Source organism: Zonotrichia leucophrys, chromosome 8, assembly GCF_028769735.1.
Source record: "Zonotrichia leucophrys gambelii isolate GWCS_2022_RI chromosome 8, RI_Zleu_2.0, whole genome shotgun sequence".
Lineage (NCBI taxonomy): Eukaryota > Metazoa > Chordata > Aves > Passeriformes > Passerellidae > Zonotrichia > Zonotrichia leucophrys.
In genome coordinates, this window is record NC_088178.1 from 29,154,594 (window position 1) to 29,175,890 (window position 21,297).

Below are 21,297 nucleotides of genomic sequence, written 5' to 3' on the forward strand. Positions count from 1 at the left end.
GAGATAATGGTAAGAATTTAGGGAGACACAGGTGAAAATTAAAGGAAACTCGGGTTAAAATTAATGGAGACGCAGGTAAGAATTTAGGGAGACAATGTGAAAAATAAGGGGAAATACTGCTAAAAATTAAAGGAGATAGTGGTAAGAATTTGGGGAGACACTGGTAAAAATGAAGGGGGATAGTGGTAAGAATTTAGGGAGACACAGGTGAAAATTAAGAGAAACTCAGGTTAAAATTAGTGGAGACACAGGTAAGAATTTAGGGAGACACTGCAAAAAATTAAGGAACATACTGGTAAAAATAAGGGAGATGCTGGTGAAGATTTAGGGATATACTGGTAAAATTTAAGGGAGATACATGTAAGAATTTAGGAAAACACTGGTAAAAATTAAGAGAGGCACTAATAAAAATTAAGGGAGATCCTGGTAAAAAGGGGAGACACAGGTAAGAATTTAGGGAGACACTGGTGAAAATTAAGGGAGGCACTGGTAAAAGTTTTAGGAGACTTTGGTAAATATTGTCTGCTTTGTGCAGAGAAAAGGTGCTGGTCAATGCTTCTCTTCAAATATTAAAATAGAAATATTTTTGGTTTTTTAACTTTTTTTAAAGTGAGCGATGGGAAGGTCTGTACAGTTTGAAACTTGAGGGGAAAATGTGTGAGGTAGGAAAGGTGGAACCAGTATTTACAGCTAAAAATACAAACATGGGTTGGAAAGGCTACTTAGCAGTGCTGGGGTTTTGGTTTTAATTGTGGTTTTAATGGGGAAGATGCTTTTATATATTATATAAAATATATATAATAATATATAATTATATATTAATAATGCACCCTGAATGAACATTAGAAGCACGTGGAAAATTCTCCAGTGGCATTAAAATGATGACAAATATTGCAATGTAGATTTGCCCCAGTGCTGTTCAGCTGTGTTGGGAGCTGCTCTCTCCTCCAGGTCCTTGTGCCATTGAACCAAAACCATTCCATTGCAAGGCACAAAAAGTCAATTTTAAGGCAAAGAGCAGCTGAAAGGAGATTTGAGGCAGGCACCCCACCCAGCCCAGTCTGGGGCAGCCCTTGCTCAAGGCAGGCAGGTCTGGTCTTTCATTTATGGGATGGAAAACAATTTTTCATCTTTTATTTATACTTTTTTTCCTCATTAACTCTATTTCCTTTTTGCTGTAAGAAGGAGGGATGGGATTGGGCTGCAGGAATTTTTGTGTTTCGTTCTTCAGCCGTGCTGCAGATTATTTAGGCATCCACAAATTCATCTTCCTGGTGGGTAACTGACAGGGGCTTCCTGAGAAGAGCTGAGGCCTTGGATGATTTTTGGAGCATGTTGAAGCATTTTAATGCAATAAATGAATAATGTTGGTTGCTAACAAGGCATCCTGTTGCCATCACTAATAGATTTTGATGGGAGCTCTGGGACGATCCGTTTACATCCTGAAAAGTCATTATTTTTCACTGTGGGGTTGTTCCTCAGCCTTGCTCGGAAATATTTCTTTAGGATGGAGATGTTTAATGTGCAGTTTTTTGGGTTTGCCCCAAGACAAACACGGTTTTTGTGGAACCCATCCGTTATCAATCAATCTTAGGCTGGAGATTCCTCAGCCAACAAAATATCAGCAGCAGTTTTGCTGTCTTGGAAAGAGCCGTGATTTTTTTGAACTCTGTGTTACTATGAATAATTACTTACATTGAAACATTAAAAAGCTGTGTTTCCATTGTAAATGCAGGTTCAATAAATCATGTTTGATTGCTGATCCATTGCTGTCCTTCCAGATTTGATGGGAATTTCAGCACCAATCTCTTACTATTAATAATTATTTACACCGAAACATTAAAAAGCTGTTTTTCTATTAAATAAATCATCATTCAATAAATCATGTTTGATTGCTGATCCATTGCTGTCCTTCCAGATTTGATGGGAATTTCAACACAATCTCTTACTATTAATAATTATTTACACTGAAACATTAAAAAGCTGTGTTTGTATTGTAAATGTAGGTTCAATAAATCATGTTTGATTGCTGATCCATTGCTGTCCTTCCAGATTTGATGGGAATTTCAGCACCAATCTCTTACTATTAATAATTATTTACACTGAAACATTAAAAAGCTGTGTTTCCATTGTAAATGTAGGTTCAATAAATCATGTTTGATTGCTGATCCTGTTGTTGTCCTTCCAGATTTGATGGGAATTTCAGCACCAATCTCTTACTATTAATAGTTATTTACACTGAAACATTAAAAAGCTGTTTTTCTATTAAATAAATCGTCATTCAATAAATCATGTTTGATTGCTGATCTTGTTGTTGTCCTTCCAGATTTGATGGGAATTTCAGCACCAATCTCTTACTATTAATAATTATTTACACCAAAACATTAAAAAGCTGTGTTTGTATTGTAAATGTAGGTTCAATAAATCATGTTTGATTGCTGATCTTGTTGTTGTCTTTCCAGATTTGATGGGAATTTCAGCACCAATCTCTTACTATTAATAGTTATTTACACTGAAACATTAAAAAGCTGTGTTTGTATTGTAAATGTAGGTTCAATAAATCATGTTTGATTGCTGATCCTGCTGTTGTCCTTCCAGATTTGATGGGAATTTCAACACCAACGTTTCCAGAACCATCAGCTGCGATCGCCTCTCGACCACTGTCAACAGCAGAGCCTTCAATCCTGGACGTGACTTAAATTCTGGTGAGCAGCTCACTTCTACTTTGGGGCTTTTTTCCTTCTGTTGTAGGGCTTTTTTCCCATTAGACTCCAGCATTTCCTTGGCACAGAGAATTTGCATTGATTGCCATAGCAACAAGCTTTTATTTCTCCTTGCAAGTGTCACACTGCTCTTAATTTGAGATTTCATGATTGAAAGCTGATACCTAAAGTAATGCCCTTAGTCTAAGTACTTTATAAAAATGTCATGAAGATTTTATTCCAGCCTACCGTGGATAATTTTGTTGTGGTTTTTGCACTTTTTATTTCTTCCTTTTTATATTTTTTTTGCAGGGTTTTCTCCTTCCTAGGCCTGTCTGCTTTGGCATCAGCAGTGTCAGCTGCTGCAGGGGCCACACAGGGAAGTTTCTCTGATCTCCTTAGCTGAGTTCAGCCCATGTGAGGCTGCCTTTGCAGTGATATGCAAAAAAAACGACCAAATATGAGGGCATCTTAAAATATTCCCTGTCTTTGTCTTGTCAGGGCATTTTCTCAACACATTTAAGGACTTAGAAATATGCTTAGAACCAAAATACACACGATTTATCCCTGAAAAATTCAGCTTTTGGGCCTCTGCTGCCAGCGAGGTTTTCTTCTTTTTTTTTTGCATCCTAATCAGTGTGGATTAATACAGGGATTTCAGTTGGGTTTAGTCAGACTTTGCCCCAGTTCCATCTGACTTTTCAACTTTTTATGGTGCTCATTGTTGTAAATTAGGGAACGTTAACTGACTTTGTGGATTTCATTTTGGGGAGATGTTGTTTGTTCATTCTTTCGGGGGAATAATGCAGACTTGGGATTTGTTTTATTTTATTTTATTTTCATTTTCAGAGGTCTTTTGGAATAAAATGCTGATTTATTTCATTAACTTGACTGATGAAGTGGCAACCCTGCCATTCCACCCTCACCATCTCGCAACAAACGAGGAGGAAAGAACCCCAAATTTTTATAACCTCCTTTACTGTTTCATTCTTACAGCTTTGCTCTCTGGATTTCTAATGGAATATAAAAATGAGCAGTCCCCAGAGATTGTTTTCCATCCCATCCATGTCATCCCACATCTTGGATGCAGGTGCTGGCCAGGCTGATTTCCTGACAAGCCATGATTTGTGTGGTGCTTTCCATGCTGAAGCCAGGCACTCTTTGTTCACTCTCTGTGATTTGCTGGGCTTTGTTTTACTCATCTCTTTATTAAAAAACCAAACCCAAACGACTCATTAAAATAATGTTTAAATCACATGCAGTTGTTAATTAATCAGAATAATTTTTGAGGGCAAGTTTGGAGTCACTGTTGTAAGAGCAAAGCATACAATGAACCACTCCATGGTGTTTAATTAAATTAAATAAAAATCTTTTGCTACTGCAGAAGTTGGAGGTTAAAAAAGTATTCAAGAAATATTCCTTATTTTTGAGCGATGAAAAGCAAATAAGTTGCAGTTTCTTGTAAACATAATTGAAATTTTTGGTTGGAATTCTCAGAGAAGTAAAGTGAGTGAGTGTTCCGGGTTCCTGCTGTCCTGGCTCAGCAGTGAGGCTCAGGTGCCTCCTCTTCCCTTGCCTCTGGCTTGAAGGATTCCTGATGAAAGGAGAACCTTCAGAAGGTGGCATTGGCAGGAAAGGGCAGGAGAGGGGATTGGGGGAGAGTAAGAGCAGGGATTTATTGACAGCAGACTCTCCTCTGGCTCTCCTTTTACACAAACAGCCTTGGGGGGAGGTTTTGATTAGGGAGGAAATGTCTGTGAGAGAGAAATGGGATGGAAAGAGTGCATTGAGGCAGGAAAATGGGATGGAAATGGTTAATTTGAGGAGCAAAAGTTGGTACTGGGTGCACACCTAGTGAAGAGAGAAGTTTTGTGTAGGTGAGGCCAAGGAATATCCCTGGTCCTTGTTGTGTTTAAAAAAAATTCCCCTAATCCCATAATTTTCTTTCTTCTCTCATAAATATCCTCATGCAGAGCTGGGGAGGAATATCTGTTGCACTTTGGGTTTAGGCTCTACCTCTGCCTCATTTATTTTTATGCTTTAAAAACTGTGGGTCCATCTGGGTGTTCTCATCGTTGTCTTCTTCCTGAATGAGTTTTTCATTTCTCTCTGCACATAAAAGGCAAAATTCCCGTGGGTATCTCCCCTTTTCCCACAGGAGCTCTGCAGTTTAAATAATCCTGCCTATAAAAAGCTCCTGGCAAAACATAAATTTCAGCTCTGCTCGCTCGACCTCGAGCTCAGCTCTGGAAATGTTAATCTTGGCCCAGAGTAAAAAGTGGGATCGGAGTGCTGGAGCTGGAGGTGTTGGAAGGGAACGGAATTTGCACCACAAAGCCGCAGGAACAGAGCCTGGGAGAGCCCTCAGGGACACCAACCCCAAATTCCACCCTGGGCAGGGTGTTAAGAGGGGTGATGGAGCTCATGAAACTTTTAAATCTCTTTTTTTCCATTATTATTGGAAATTTTTTTTTGTTAAAACAAACATTAATCTTAGGGGAGGGAGAAAGAAATAGATGTGTCTCCTCAGCTTTAAAAAATATCACTTTTACCACTGTTTTTTCTTGATATTACGTGGCTTTTTAAATGTTGTTTCATGTCTTGAAAAGATTTTGTTTTATCTTGGTTGGAGTTTTGCATCTGGATTACTTTTAGCCATTACTACAAAAGAGATAAGGGGAAAGTCTTTATTCTCCAGATGGAGACACAGGCTTTGGGCAGTTAGATGAAGAGATCTGTCCTCACCACTCTGAATAGTCCTTTATTTATTAAATCTTCCCCAGAGCCTGTGCATTATGTTATCAGATTCCTTTGGAGGTTTTTTTGCCTTTTGAATAAACAGGGAACCAGTAAATCTTTCTCCTTCTCATCCTTCCAAGTGCTGAAATGTCTGTTCCAAGGCAGGCAGCTTTGGCAGGGCTCTCCTCCCCAGAAATATGCAGAGATGGCACCAATTGCCCAGCAAATTTTGTCTGTTTTACTCGAGGTGTTGATCATTTCAAATCTTAGAATCATAAAATATCTGGAGTTGGAAGGGATCATCCAGAATGTGGAATGTTCCTCAAATTGCTGTATTTTACACTGACTTTTGGCTGAGTTAAAATGGCTGGGAGTTGAGCAGAAGAGTTAAAACTCCTCCTTCCAAATGCTTTTAATGGAGGAATCTGGTCCCATTCCTTGAAATAAAAGGATTTTTAACTTCTTTTCCCTTCAGAGCCCTGAGGATTGAGCAGGGCTCTGTCCTGGCTCGTGCCACCAGCAGAATGTTAATTGTGGCTGAGCTTTTATTCCTGGTGACAACACAGGAGCTGCAGTTGGGTTTGACTTGGGAAATCCTGGATCTGATCTGTCTGGGGACTCAGAGGATGGCTTCACTCGTGCAATAAACACATTTCTTTGTGCTGTTTCTTCACCAGGAGGGTTCTTAATGGAGGGACTGGTCAGAGGAGAGCTGGAAATGAAACTCCCCTGGTTTTTGTGGGCTGGGATCCGAGGTCGGCAGCTCAGCAAATGCAATGCTAAAGAGGAGGGCTGTAAGAAACCCTTTTATAACGAGCAATTATGTTCAGTAGTTCCTTTTTTCCCCCTGACTGTTTGTGCTGTTCTTTGAAGATTAATTAGTTAATGATTTGGCTGTGCTTTGAAGATGTAAAGTGGTATCTAGAAGTGCTAAGTGTTATCATATCGCATTCCCTTTGAAGTTTTATAAACTCTATCACACAGGGCTTTCTTCCTAAAAGTCCTTTTTGCCTTGTGAGATATTTATAATTAGAGAGAGCCATCATTTCAAATGCTGTCATCTTAATATTTCCCAACTTTTCCAGCAGGATTTGGGGTCAGATTTTGCTGCAGGAGAAGTGGAGGGGACAGAGTGACCTGGCAATGCCACCTCATGGGCAGCTGGCCACTTTTATTCATAATCTGTGTCCAGAACTAAGGAACCAGCTTTTTATTTGGATGGAATAACCTGTCCAGGGGCTGGTTTTCCTGGGAGGAAGAGGTGGGAATAAACTGCAGGCACTGAGGGTGTGGAAAGTTTGGGGTAAGTGAGGTTTAGGTTAAAAAAATTCATCTACTGTGTGTCCTGGCAAGGAGCAAGAATTGAGGAAATATCTGCAGGGCATTCTTGCAGCTTGAGTGGATGGAAAATAAGAATGTGTTTAAAGAGAAAAAGTCTGGATTTTTCAGCCATGGCTTATCTGCAGGGAGATTGTGTGCTGTGGTCATAGGAAAATGAAAAAAAAGGGGGAAAAAGCAGAGTTTGGATAAAATTGGTGCTCCCTGGGGAGGGTGTTATTGAGCTAACACTCGCTGGAGGAAACATGAGCACAACTGTGTGAAAAGGAAGAACAGCAGAGCTTGAGTTTCAAAACCAATTGTTTTATGGGGAAAATGAATACTTCTAAATCCACATACTCTCGTGGGGAAATAAATACAGCTCGTGGCTTTGCAGGAATGAGAAGTTTATCTTTAATATAGCAAGGATTAAAAAAAGCAAAGCCTTTAAATTATAAACTCCCTTTATTTTAATGTTGTTGGTAAAATGAGACTGGACAAGTTGTTTGGTCCAGGCTTTAACTGGGTGTTCACATGTCAGCTTCGAAATTACATTTTTCAAGTTCTGTAACTCAAAACAAAAACTCCAGCACCAGAAATTCAGCCTCTTTATACAAAACAACTTCACCCTCAGAAGGATGAAATCCTGGTGGCTGGGCATAAAAAGAATGATTTAAATGTTTTATAGTCTCAAGGCCCTTCTGCCTGCAGGAGGAAGCAGCAGCTCAGAGAAAAAAAATAGATTTTGGAGGGGAATGAGGAATCTCTGGCAGTCCCTGGTCCATCCAGGCAGGGAATTGTTCTCATGAGAAGCTGCATTTTTGCATTTTTGCACAGAGCTCAGCAGTCCCAGCCCAGCATCCCAGTGGGATTTGTAGGCTCTGTGGGAAGTGTGAAATACTGTGGCAAAGAGGAGTGGGGAAAGCCCAGGACAGCGGTTTTTGCAGGGTAATTACACTGGGCTGGATGTGGAGAGAACATCCAGCCACAGCCAGACTGGGAAACCTGAGTAAGTGCTAAAGTGTGGAGGATGTGGAGCTCAGGCTGCCCTCTCTGTGGGTATTTGGGTGTAGAGTGTCTGGCTAAGGCTTGAATGTGCCCTGCAGTCCTTTCCAACCCAAATATTGGCATATTTGATAATGAGGGAGATGAAACTGGCCTATTTTCAGTGCCAGTCCTGAGGGAATGCTGGAGGGAAATGCTGAGCAAAAGGTGAAGCACTGGAAATCAGAGCCCCCCTCTGCCAGTTCTTTGAGTTCTGCAATCAAAGAACATGAAAGGAGAAATGGCAAAGAAATATTTTCTTTTTTTCATGCATTTTAAGCCTGTGCGATCCACTTTACTTGCTTGGTAAAAACTAAAGATTTGAAAAATCCACATTTTGTTTTCAGTCTGCTGCAAGCAGAGAGGGTGCTCAGCCCTGAGTGGGAAATAATCCTGTTCCTGCTGTGGTGCCTCATATGCCAAAGATATCCCATTCCCTCTCTCCTGAGAGCATTTCCCTTTTGTTTTAAAGGACTTAGAGCTGCCTGGGATCAGTGGTGTGGCAAAATTGGTGATTCCATGGATGAACATCAGTCCAGGCTGGAGGGAGAGCAGACAGGGTCTGTGGGACATTCCCACTGCGCCATGAGGCAGAAATCCCAATGTCTGTGGGATCTGTTCTTCCTAATGTCCATGGGATCTGTTCTTCCTAATGTCCATAGGATCTGTTCCCAGTGTCCATGGGATCTGTTCCTTCCCAGTGCCCATGGGATCTTTCCTTTCGTTGGTTATGAAGCTGTGAGCACCAAACCTGTTGAATATCTTGGAATTATTCCACTAAAAAGACCAGGATTTTTTGACATGAAGGCTTTTTCCTTTGTGGAAAGGATGTTGACAAGGTATTTATTATTACATGGAGATGTAGGGTGTATATATTATATATAATTGCCTTAATCTCTTCCTTCCTCACTCTGGCCTTGCCTTCCAGGACCTGGGGGTACTTCAGAGATTCAGGAACTGTCATCACATGTTAAACACAATCTATCCAATCCAGTGTTGAATTTCTTGAGCTGTCTGCAGACCAGTGAAGTTTCCCCAGTGTGTTTTCCCCATCCTAAGCAGAGCAGTTTGTGTTTCAGGTTGGGTTGTTCTTCTCCAAACTCCACCAGGGAGGCTCTGAGTAACAAACCTCTGAGTCTGGGCTGCCTTTGTAACTCTGCTTCTCTCTCCCTTTCCACCCTGCAGTCCTTGCTGACAACCTGAAGTCTAACCCGGGGATCAAGTGGCAATATTTCAGCTCAGAAGAAGGGATTTTCACCGTGTTCCCAGCCCACAAGTTCCGGTGCAAGGGCAGCTACGAACACCGCAGCAGGTGGGATCTGCCTCCTTCCAATTTCCTGGGAAAAGCACTCACACCGGGTTCCTCAGGCCCTGATTTCACTCACTCCTGTCCTTTGCCAAGCTGCCAACCTTCATAGAGTAATTTCTAATGGAGTCCCATGGGCTTTCTTAGGGCTGTTCTTTAAAGCACCACTTTCCACTTCTAAGGAACTAAACTAAAATTCCAAACAGGTTCCTCACCTCTCCCAAATTAAGTCAGCTGTAAACAGCAGCGACTTGGAAGTTGTAGGTCAGCCTGCAGGCAAAATCTGACTGATAATTTGACTCATGCCTGACCCCTGTTAATAAAGCAGTGAGCAGACATTCTGCTGATTTGTGCATCACTTGGGGAGGGAGGGGAGGGATCAGAGACTGGGAAGGGCACATAGGTAGGAGCATTTTCCTCCAGGTTCAGGTGGCACATCGTGGATAGCAGGGAAGCAGCAGTGAAAATTTCTTTCCACTAAAAGAAAAGAGTAAAAATAAAGCATCAGGTGGCAGGGTGGTGGCAAGATTTCCTGCACAGGGATTTCTGTTGTCTAAGCCAAGAATTTGAGGTCCAGTATTTTTCCCTGCTTTTTCTGTCAGTACCATGGGATTGATGCAGGCTCGAGGGTGGGAAGGTGCAGTGGCTTTAATGTCTCTGGTCATACATTAATTAATTGTACAAGTTAATCAGTCTGTGCAGGAGAAGCAGCAGCACATCCAGGGACCTTTTGGGGACACTAAGGAGGGTTTGGTTTTCTGTCAGGGTTGAGCAATCAAAAGTTGACTGATGGTATCTTCAGTGTGCCATCAAAGCACAGAGTTCTGAGCTTGACTGACTTTTCTGGGGCCTTGGAAAGGTGAGGGCTGAGGAGGTGAGAGCTGGGGGTGCCCAGTCCTGCTCAGAATTCGACACTAAAACCATCAGTGGTTGTATCCAAATCACTTGTCTGGGTCATAGTTCCTCCATGGCTAAATCAGGGGTCTCTTTTTGCTAATATTTACTTCAGAGGGTAGTTTGGGTGAATTAATTAGTTAATGCTTCAGTGCTTTGAAGATCAAAGGCCGTGTTTCAGTTGCAGGTATTAATCCAGGCTGGAGCTGCAGGCTGTTTTACAGTGGAGAACTGATTTGTGCCAGTTGTTTACTGCAGTGCCTTGTGTCAAATCTTCCCTTTCCTTTTAATAAGATTTCTGTGTCTGCCTTTGATATAACGAAATTTAGATCCCAAAACTCTCCCTTGACTGTAACTGGTTTTGTGTCTGGACTAAAGAGGAAAGAGAAACTTGCCATTTTATTTTAATCCTTCCTCCACGCTGAGCATCCTCCTAATTTATTCCAGGTTGAAACCTTGGCGTGAGAGCTTGTGAACTCTTTCACACCTCTCTCAATATTGAGCTGGATCTGCAAACAAGATTTTTGGTGTCAGCACAGACACATGGCAGCACTGAGAGTCCCCACTGGTGCTAGCTCACTTTGGGATGTGAAACTGGGCAGATCCAAGGGCTTGTGCAGCATGACCCGGGTGAGAGTCATCCCAGGGCACCCTGCCTTGGCCAGGGGCCTTCTTAGAGCAGCCCAAACACCCTGGGCTGATCATCTCCCTGCAGCTGCACAGGTTTTTACTTGTCTCGGCCCCAGCACATCCCCACCGTTGCTCCCAGTTCACGTGTGGGTGAAGTTCCCAGCAGCCAGGATTTACCTGGAGCATTTCTTGCTTCATTCACACCTTGCTGTGAACTGCTGCAGTGATCCCAAACGCTGCTGCTGTGTAAGCAGCAGGGTTAATTCCTGAAAGCTCTTGCTGTGACAGAGAGAGAAGAACCTGGTTAAAAAAATTCAGAAACTGAGGGGTATTTCTGCATGCTCAGATTCTCAGCTGGCCTTTCCTGGTACAAGTCTGATAAGGGAAAAAAATTCCTGTTATAATTCATTGTTTCTTTCTGTTTGCTTGCTTGGGTGTTCTAATTCCTGCCTGTTTCCACTGTGAGCACTGCAGTGGGGATGCAGGGTGCTGATGGTGATGATGATGGTGGTGGTTTGGGTGTTGTCCCTCCTCAGGCCCGTCTACGTCTCCACCGTTCGCCCTCAGTCCAAGCACATCGTGGTGATCGTGGACCACGGGGCCTCTGTCACAGAGACTCAGCTCCAGATTGCCAAGGATGCTGCCCAGGTCATCCTCAGCTCCATAGATGAGCACGACAAGGTGAGATTTTTCCAGACAAACCCTGCTTTTCTTGGGTTTTCAGCTCTCACCCAAAGTGGGGTTTCCAGGCTCCAGCAGATCTGGGAGCTGCCCCTGAGGGGTAACAGAGCCTTGAGTTCACTCTTTCAGCTGCAGGGGAAACATTTGGGGTCTGCAGGCTGGGAAAAAAGTGAAATCCCACTGATCTAAGGCAAAATCTTGTACCTGAGCAATCCCTAAAGGCTCCTCCATCTCAGCACATATTTCAGTGGTGGTCAACAGGAAGAAGAACCATGCTCCAAACATGATTCTTTCTCACATCCTAAACTGCTTTGAGCAACTCATTTCACCTCTGAGCCTCTCTTTTTGTCTTGTGAAAGTGGAAATTATTTATTCTCCTGCAGTACTGGTGTGAGCTGAAGCATAATTAGTGTTTGGAAGATTCATGGATAATTATGGTACCAGCAAAGGGCTGAGAAATCTGGGTTTGATTTCTTGCTCTGTCCCTGGTACTCATTTGACAGTGAAAAAGTCACTTAAACTGTATTTTTTCCATTACAGGCAACTGTGGACTCATAAAGTGGTTCTGTAAAAAGTCTGCAGTTTGGTCTTTTAGTAACTCTCTACTGGTGAGAGCTTCATCAGTCTCTCTGCTTGGGTTTTCTTTTGTGAGCAGGAGGAGTTTCAGTTAAATCAAATTGAAGAAAACTGATGATAATCTTTGCCTTAAGTCTTCTCATGAATAGTATGAGAAAACCACTTGTAACATGGTGCTTTTAAAGAGATTTAGTATGGTAAAGTAATCTCACAGTTCAGCAGGATTAATAGCACTTAAATTCAAGTGTCAGAAGGGTTTGTGTGAATACAGAGAATACATTTATACACCTATTCCTTGGTCAGTAGCTCAGTGGTTATAGAACCTGTTACACAGGTATCTAATTACTGCTTAATTCTGGAGCTGTCTTGCCTCAGCCATGCTTCCTAATGAAGTTTGTCACTCAATTAATGAGTCTGGTGTGTTAGATGTCATTAAGGCATAGAGGTAGCACTTGCATTAACTTACTTACAGGAAAAGCTGATGTCAGAGTCGCCTTGCTTTGACTGAAACATTAAAACAGCAAAAAGCTTTGGAGGGGTTGTTTTTTTTTTTTTTTAATTTCTCTGTGCACTCAGCTTCTCTCTGGGCTCTCCAGGCTTTCCTGGCAATGCTCTCTGCTGATTCCCTGTCAGCTCTCCCTGGCCCACTCAGGCTCTGCCCAGAGCAGTGCATTGACCATGGTGAGGGAGCAGAGTGAAGCTGACTCTGCTGAGAAACAAAGACCCAAATCTCTTTTCCTTGAACTCCACATAATCCTTTTGAAATCTGACAGCTTTATGCCTCAAGCATTTCTTTTCCAACAATGCAGTTTTAAAGCCACGGAATCTCCTCCGTTGGCTTCTCCAGTGTTGTGTGTCTGGGTGTGTAAAGATGATGCAAAGATGTGTGTTGTGCTCTCCATGCAGGACAACAGGACTCCAGGACAGCTAATCAATGCCATTAAGCAGAAGCCCCTTCATTGTTTACATTAAGCTCTATTTATACATTCTAACACTACTGCACAAACAATCACACATTTCTTGATTGGTGTCTCTACCTTGTCCACATGCTCTGCATGCACTTCTCAGGATATGTGATTGCTTACAGTCCAGTGCTTCAAGGCCCTCCTTTATCTAATTCTCGTGGTCTTGGCATTTTGTTTCTCAGCCTCTTCTTTCTTAACATAGCGCAGTTTTTGTCTTAGTAACCTTGAGAACCCCTGAGGCTTCTGATAAGAATAACTAAAAAACAGTTTGGCTGGAGCACACTGTGGCCTGGGCTGTTCAAACACATTGCTCCACTTCCAGGGGAGGTGATCCCATGGAACCTTTTCCTCATGGAATCTGTTCCCCATGGAACCCCTTCCCCACGGAATCTCTCTCTTCCCCATGGAGCCCCCTCCCCACGGAGTCTGTTCCCGGCAGATCTCGGTGCTGACGGTGGCGGACGCGGTGCGCACGTGCTCCCTGGACCAGTGCTACAAGACCTTCCTGTCCCCTGCCACCAGCGAGACCAAGAGGAAGATGTCCACCTTTGTCAGCAGCATCAAGGCGTCCGACAGCTCCACGCAGCACGCCCTGGGCTTCCAGAAGGCTTTCCAGCTCCTGCGGAACACCAACAACGGCACCCGGCTCCAAGGAAGTAAGGCCGCCTCTCGTGCAGGCCAGGCTGTTCCAGGCCTTGCCATGTTTGCTCATTTCACAGCCTCACTTTGGCAGAGCCAAGGGAGTGCAGTGTGTTCAGTAGGAACAGAAACGTGCTCCATCCCCATTTTTGTTTTAAGGAGCGTTTCCTTGGGCTGCAGTCCTCGTGAGGGCTGTTGGATGTGTCCATCTCCACGTGAGGGGCTGTGGGATATGTCCATCTCCATGTGAGGCTGTGGGATGTGTCCATCTCCACGTGAGGGGCTGTGGGATGTGTCCATTCTCCATGAGGGGCTGTGGGATGTGTCCATCTCCATGTGAGGGGCTGTGGGATGTGTCCATCTCCATGAGGGGCTGTTGGATTTGTCCATTCTCTGTGATGGTGTTCACAGGGGTCCCAGGATGAGGAAAGAGATGAGGATCTGACTCCATGTTTCAGAAGGCTGATTTATTATTTTATGATATATATTACATTAAAACTGTACTCAAAGAATAGAAGAAAGGATTTCATCAGAAGGCTTGAAAACAATAGGAATGGAACGATAATAAAATCTTGTGACTGACCACACAGTCTGAGCCAGCTGGACTGTGATTGGCCATTAATTAGAAACATCCACAGGAGACCAATCACAGATGCACCTGTTGCATCCCACAGCAGCAGATAACCATTGTTTGCATTTTGTTCCTGAGGCCTCTCAGCCTCTCAGGAGAAAAAAATCCTAAGGAAAGGATTTTTCATAAAATGTGTCTGTGACAATTCTCCACGTGAGGGGCTGTGGGATATGTCCATTCTCATTTGTGTCTCTTGCTGCCTTGCCTTTCTTTTGAATGGAAAGAGGAGAATGCAGGATGGATCAGCATGATAGCTCAGTTATTTCCTCAATCTGTATGAGGGAGCCTTTCCAGGAAAACTGCAGGTGTGCAGGTTCATTTAATGAGTGCTGGCACATTTGCATAGGGATGATGTGCATTACTGGAATCCTGGGGAAGTGGATCCCCTTGCTTCCCAGGGAAATGAGGCTTTGAGAATACCAATTATGGGTGATGTTTTGTGGAACACAAAGCTGTCCTGGCTAAATTTCCCTTCACCTCACAATAACCCCCCTGAACTCTGTGTACTCATTATGAGCTTTATCCTTCCCCTTCCCAAGACTGGGGTTTTTCTGGGTGTTCTTTGCAGTGAGGATGTGGTGAAAGACATGAAAAGATGGATGTGCAATTGGGTGGCAGATTTGCTTGCCAGGAAGCTGTGGAAGGCAAATCCTGTGCCCTGGGTGCTCCTTGGGTTTGAGTAACGCTGGCAGTGCCAGGGCAGGGTGGAGGGAGCAGCCCATCTCCATCAGGACACTCGGATTATGCAACTTCATTTCCACCCCTGGCCCTGTGCCTGCTCCAGTGAGAGCAGAGCCTGCAGCGTCCCAAAGGGCTCCAGCTCAGAGGCTGTGAGAGCCAGAGAGAGAGGAAAAGGCCAGGAGCTGAAGTGCTTTGGAAAGAATGAGGAAATACCCCCATTCCACGTGACTTTATGGAATGGTGCTTTTGCTACCAAAGGCTCAGCCAATTCCTGAGCTTCAGGCCATTGGCACAGGGAGATTTCGTGTGACTGGACAAGGGTAAGGTTGGCACGGGCAGGATTTTACCATCCTCTGGCAAAATGATGGCAGGGGAGCAACTCCAGCAAATGCAGAATGAACAGTGCAGGGCTGCTGCAGCTGGCTGGGATAAGATGAATTTGTCACCAGGATTTATTCCAAGAACATCAGCTGAGGAGTCTTGGAGCATCCTCCTGCATTTCCCCATTCCTGGAAGTGCCCAAGGCCAGCTTGGACAGGGCTTGGAGCACCAGGGATGGTGGGAGCTGTCCCTGCCCATGGCAGGGGTGGGATGAGATGAGCTTTAAGGTCCCTCCCAGCCCAAACCATTCCAGGATTCCATGTTTTTATGTTTGGCACTGTTTTATGTTTAGAAGTTTTGACATATTCATTTTTCACTAGGTTTCATATCAAGCAACTATTTTGGGGCACAAGCACAGAAAGTTAAAATGCAAATGCTTTGGATTTAGGTTTTCTCTCCATGTGGAAGATTGTGAACGTGTTTATGATGAATTTCAGAATTCCTGGGGTGAGACACAATAGGTTTGAGAAGAGGATGTTTATAAAACATGTCTCATTTTCTTGTAAATAGTCTTTTCATCTTTTAAAAAAAGAAAAACAAACCTAGCAAAAAAAAAAAAAAAATCCTTCATTTCACTGTTAATTTTCTAACATCCTGTTCCCAGAGAACAATGTGTGGGTGTGTCAGGGAAGCTGTTGAGATACAGCCTCAGTCCCAAATTCACACTGGCACAGCCAGAAGGGAACTGCTGGTGTGAGAGGGGAGAATTGTGGTGTTCAACACACCTGGATTTTCTGCTTCAGGTCCTACTGCAGTCCTGCTCAGCACATCCTCATCCCACAGGGTGACAGGATGCTCCAAAAGCTGCCTGCTCTGGTCCCTTTTGCAGATTTAGGACTGGCTCTTGTTGCACCATTTAGGCTGCAGCACCATGCCTGGCTGCAGATAAAATATCTCTGCTGTAGCCTAGGAAACACAGCAACAATTTTCCTAAAACCCCACCCAAAGATGCTTTTATACCTGGCTTTGCTTTTATTCCTACTTTTAGCCCTTACAGAAAACTATGGTAGAAATTCCCCCAAATTAACAGCACCTCCTGTTTGTGTCAAAATCTGATTCTGGCTGAAATTCTGGTCAAGCCATGAGGACAAAATGTGCAAGTCAAAGCATTGATACCTGTTTAATAAATCAGTACAGCAAATCCACCAAAAATCCAGGTGAAACAAGAAAGTTGGGACGTGACCACGTCAGCCCAGTGCTCTGCATTTCCTGTGGGTGATTTTGATCTGTATGTTCATTATAAACACAAACCACTCTCAGTGCTGAGATAAATGTGATGGAACAGGTTGGGGAGTCAGCACAGGGCTGTGGATTGTTGTGTTCAAAGGCTTTGGGGCAGGAGCATCCTCAGCCTGAAAAACGTGTTCTAGGGAAAGCGTGAGGGGCCAGGCCACATTGCAGAGAATGCCCAGAATTCCCAAGCTTTCTGCTCTGCCCTGCTCCATGGAGGGTGTCCTGTGCAGCCCCATGCCTTGGGATTGCAGGGCGGAAGGAGAACAGAGGGGCAGGAGATGAAAAGTGCAGGTTTTGACCTTGTGGAGCCTTTTCCATGGAATTGGAGCAGCTGCTGGATCTGTGTGCTCCTGCCTGGAGGCAGCCAAGCTCCTCACCTGGAGTTGAGAAGGATCCAGAGAGACCTTGGTGCCTAAGGAGAGCTGGAGAGGGACTGGGGACAGGGATGGAGGGACAGCACACAGGGAATGGCTCCCAGTGCCAGAGGGCAGGGATGGATGGGATGTTGGGAATTGGGAATTGTTCCTGGCAGGGTGGGGACAGGCTGGGATGGAATTCCCAGATTTGCTGTGGCAGCCCCTGGATCCCTGGCACTGCCCAAGGCCAGGCTGGACAGGGCTTGGAGCAGCCTGGGATGGTGAAAGATGGGACTGGATGGGGTTTAAGGTCCCTTCCATCCCAAACCATTCCAAAGCCAGAAGGTGCCTGTGGGGTTTGCTCAGGAGAGCAAGCCCCGTGCTCCTGGGTGGCCAACAGGAGTTTGGTGAGTGCCAAGAGTGAAACTTGAACCCCAAAGGCTGGAATCCATGTGGCTGCAGCGTGTTCATCCCCTGGAGGGGCTGTGGGTGCCTGGGAGAAGCTGCTGTGAGCAGATTCCAGGGCTCTCAGCACAAGAGTTAAATCCTGATGCACTTTGTGCTGTGATTGTGTTTCAGATACTGACATGGTCATCATTTATCTCTCGGCTGGGATCACATCAAAAGAGTCCTCAGAAGATGATAAAAAAGCCACTCTGCGTGTCATCAACGAGGAGAACAGCTTCCTCAATAACTCAGTGATGATCCTCACTTATGCCCTCATGAATGGTGAGAGATGCTTCTGATTTCCAGGCCATAAAATTCCCTTCCTGGCACAGCACAGCTCCTTTATTAAACTCATCCCAGGGTAATTCCAGGCCTTACTGGGAGCAGTTTGTTCATGGATTTTTGGCACATTTAATCCAGAAGCTGCATCCAGATGTTGTTACTTTGGTGTTTATAGCTGTGCCACTCTATCTTTGTGTATCCCAGTGCAGTTGCAGGGATATAAAATATACTGGCCTGGATTGTCCAGGCTGAGGTAAATTTGTTAATTATTGCAACGGCAAACCTTCCTGGGGGCGTCCAGGGGCAGCAAGCTGGGACTAAGTGTGACTTCATCAGCCAGGGAGGGTGAATGGGAGATCAAACCAGCTTTGGTAACCTGGGAACCAACCTGAGAGTGGAGTTAAACATGAAGATCACCCACCCATTTTCCAAAAAAGCATTTTCAGCACGAAGGCAGTTTGTTGTATTACTGAAAATAGCCCAGGAAATGAATGCTCAACCCAATGTATGATTTGGTTGTAAATTTAAATGTTCATTTGAGACTGGGGCGTGCAAAAGGCTTTGATTTGTGTGCAGAGGTTGAGCCTGGGACGAGAGTGAAGTGTGAAACTGGAATGGTTCAGCTGGAGAACAAAGGCTGTTATCTGCAGGGCTGAGGATTGCTCCTGGTCCTGCCTGTGGGCGAGCCACCCTGGAGAACAAAGAGCTGTCCTGTGGATTTATGGGGCACACTGCTCTTTGCTCCCCGGGCTTTGTTTAAAGGGGGGATGTGAACAGCATGGCAAATCTTTTGCACTGTGCAACAGCAGGGGAAAGGCAATCTCTTTAAATTTGGTGTTAGTAATTAATTTTCCTCAAACCAACCTTTAAGCACTTAAATAAGAATATGGAATTTTCAGTGCTGCGATACAGAGCGTGGATCATTCCTTTGGAGCAGGGGGCAGGAGCCTGGATGGGAATGGAGCTGTTGGACCAGTTTGCCTGTGTTTTGTGTCCCTGCAGAGGGGGTGACGGGGCTGAAGGAGCTGGCCTTCCTGCGGGACCTGGCTGAGCAGAACTCGGCCAAGTACGGCGTGCCCGACCGCAGCGCCCTGCCCGTCACCAAGGGCAGCATGATGGTCCTCAACCAGCTCAGCAACCTGGAGACCACCGTGGGCAGGTTCTACACCAACCTGCCCAACAGGATGATTGATGAGGCCGTGTTCAGCCTGCCCTTCTCGGATGAGATGGGGGATGGTGAGTGCTGCCCTTGGCTTTGGGGTGAAACCATCAGAGATCGGGTTCTCTTTGCTTTCATGTCCCCAGATACCCAGATACATGTAATCTGTGTCATAGCTGAGATGGAGGCAGTACAAATACACTCCATTTTCAGAAGGCTTCAAACTGGTTTTTTTTATACATTCTTACAAAACTCAGATGTTTACCCTTCACTCATTGGTCACAAGAGACAAGCAAAGTGCTCATTGGAATAGTTGCAGGATTCTCTTATTTATCCTTCTCTCTCTTGGTTTCTATGCCAACAACCTTGGTAGGAAATTCTTTCAGGGGTGAACATGGATCCTCTCACCAAACTTCTCTCTGGCTCTCAGAAGTCACTGTAAAACCTCTTCCACAATCCTGCAAGATTTTGGTTCTAGGTGTGTTCCCAAGCCTTGTTGTCTGTAGCATTTTCATCTGCAGAAGGTTTAGTTGTGAAAAAAGTGCTAACAAGACATGGAGTCAACAGATTTAGTTTGGATTCTTGTGGTGGAATTTGTTCCTCTGCATGAGTACACAGGAACAAATAATCCATAATTTAATCTGTGGAGAGAAACAACTCATCCCAGCTGTTGCTTTACAAGGACAAAGTCATTTCCTTCTACTTCCATCTTATTTTTTAATGGCCTTAAATTCTGTTAAAGGAGAGAATACTCTGTTGGCTTTTCACACAAATTTATTTTATATCTATAAGGAATCCACTTGGAGACTGACAACCTCTCAAAAATCAGTTGTGGTGTGTGTTCTAATAAATTGATGAATAAATTGATGTGTTCTAATAAATTAATGAATATACTTCAGGTCACTATCAGGAACACAGGTTAATTAGAGAGAATTGCTGACAACAGAAACCCTGCTGAGCTTCCCTGGCCATATTCCAGCAGGGAATAGATACAAAATTTAATTGTGTAGCATCTCAAAATGCTCTGTTTCCTCTCAAAATAATGAACCAGATGAATTTTCTGATGGTCTGTGGTGTTTCTCTCCCTCCAAGGCCTGATAATGACTGTCAGTAAACCCTGCTACTTTGGGAACCTCCTGCTGGGAATTGTTGGAGTAGATGTCAACCTTGCCTATATCTTGGAAGATGTCACCTATTACCAGGACTCCCTGGGATCCTACACCTTCCTCATTGATAATAAAGGTAATTTTGACTCACATCATCTCCTCTAGTCCCACTGAGCTCGTGAGCCACCAATTCTGAATTCTCACATTTCTGAGTAATGAATGATAATATTTATTAAAAATTAATTTGCATATTGGTGGTTAGTTCTGCCTGAATGTTGCTGGAGATTTTAGGTGGATCCATGACTTGAAAACTTCTGTCCTGGGGTTCTGATTTGGAAACTCTTGCTGCGGGGATTTCCTACACCTGTGACAGTCCGAGGTTTTCTGGGAAAGAGGGAAAACTGCTGTTAATGTGTGTGCCCAGCTCTTTCCCTCTGATCCAGCCTATTGTATTGCTGAATTTTTCAAGCTGCTTTTCATTTGCAACCCCTTTGATGACGAGGTTGTTTGGTCACTTGCCAAAATTCTATGTAATTACTGTATATTTGTTTTTCCCTCTAAAATGCCTCTCCTGGGCTCAGTTTTGTAATGCATCCCACGTTTGGGGCTGTGTGTTTGTTTTTCAGGGTACACTCTGATGCACCCCTCCCTGACCAGGCCCTACCTGCTGTCTGAGCCTCCCCTGCACACAGACATCATCCACTACGAGAACATTCCCAAGTTCGAGCTGGTGCGCCAGAACATCCTCAGGTAAGGACTGGATGCAGCACTGGGAGTATTTCTGGATTAATTTAAGAATATGTAAGGTAAAATTCCTTTTCCTACAATATCTGGATACTTGGATGGATTTTTTTCCCCCCATTAACAATTCTGGTTTGATTTTTCCTCCCAACTTTTTTCAGTTGTCGTTTGTTATGTGGTGTTTCCCAGCTGATCTGGGGAATATTCCTGCTAATCTCTCTCTTCCCTGTCAGGAAGATTTCCCACTGTTTGGTCTGGGTTTTTTCTTTATCCTTTGCCTATTCTGAGAATTTTCAAGCTCAAAATGTGAGGGTGCATAAGTGCATTTGCAGCACACACACAGGCTTCCCTTCACCAAGCACAAATAACAGTTAATTCCTTCAATTCTTATGATAATTGTAGAAACACACAATAGAAGGATTTTGCTGAAGTCCTAACAGTTTTGCTCAGTGTTTAATAAACCGCTGGGTGTTTTATCTGCCCCTGCAGCATCCCCTTGGGCAGCCAGATCATCACAGTTCCTGTGAACTCCTCGCTGTCCTGGCACGTCAACAAGCTGAGGGAAATTGGGAAAGAAGCCTACAATGTCAGCTATGCCTGGAAAATGGTGAGGACAGCAAGTGTGGGGTGGCACAGGGGGAATTCATGAATTCATGGCTCTGCTGCTGTCCCTCCTTCAGTCTGGGAATGTCTGATCACTCATCTCAGCCCTGGGGTTAAAATGGAATCTGAGGTTAAACATAATCCAGGCGAATTCACCGATGCCAGCAGGAATTTGTGCCAACAA

At 44.2% G+C, this 21,297-nt stretch overlaps 1 protein-coding gene across 2 annotated transcripts in view; it reads left to right on the plus strand.

Annotated features, from left to right (window-relative positions):
• CACHD1 (cache domain containing 1) overlaps nt 1-21,297 on the plus strand; it is a 94,844-nt gene that overhangs the window by 48,453 nt on the left and 25,094 nt on the right. For both annotated transcript variants that reach the window (XM_064720379.1, XM_064720380.1), the window contains exons 4-12: nt 2,599-2,705; nt 8,988-9,114; nt 11,169-11,313; nt 13,294-13,510; nt 17,355-17,504; nt 18,507-18,740; nt 19,756-19,905; nt 20,396-20,519; nt 21,000-21,117. In XM_064720379.1, coding sequence (XP_064576449.1) covers nt 2,599-2,705; nt 8,988-9,114; nt 11,169-11,313; nt 13,294-13,510; nt 17,355-17,504; nt 18,507-18,740; nt 19,756-19,905; nt 20,396-20,519; nt 21,000-21,117 — 1,372 coding nt within the window. The remainder of the gene's footprint in view (nt 1-2,598; nt 2,706-8,987; nt 9,115-11,168; nt 11,314-13,293; nt 13,511-17,354; nt 17,505-18,506; nt 18,741-19,755; nt 19,906-20,395; nt 20,520-20,999; nt 21,118-21,297) is intronic.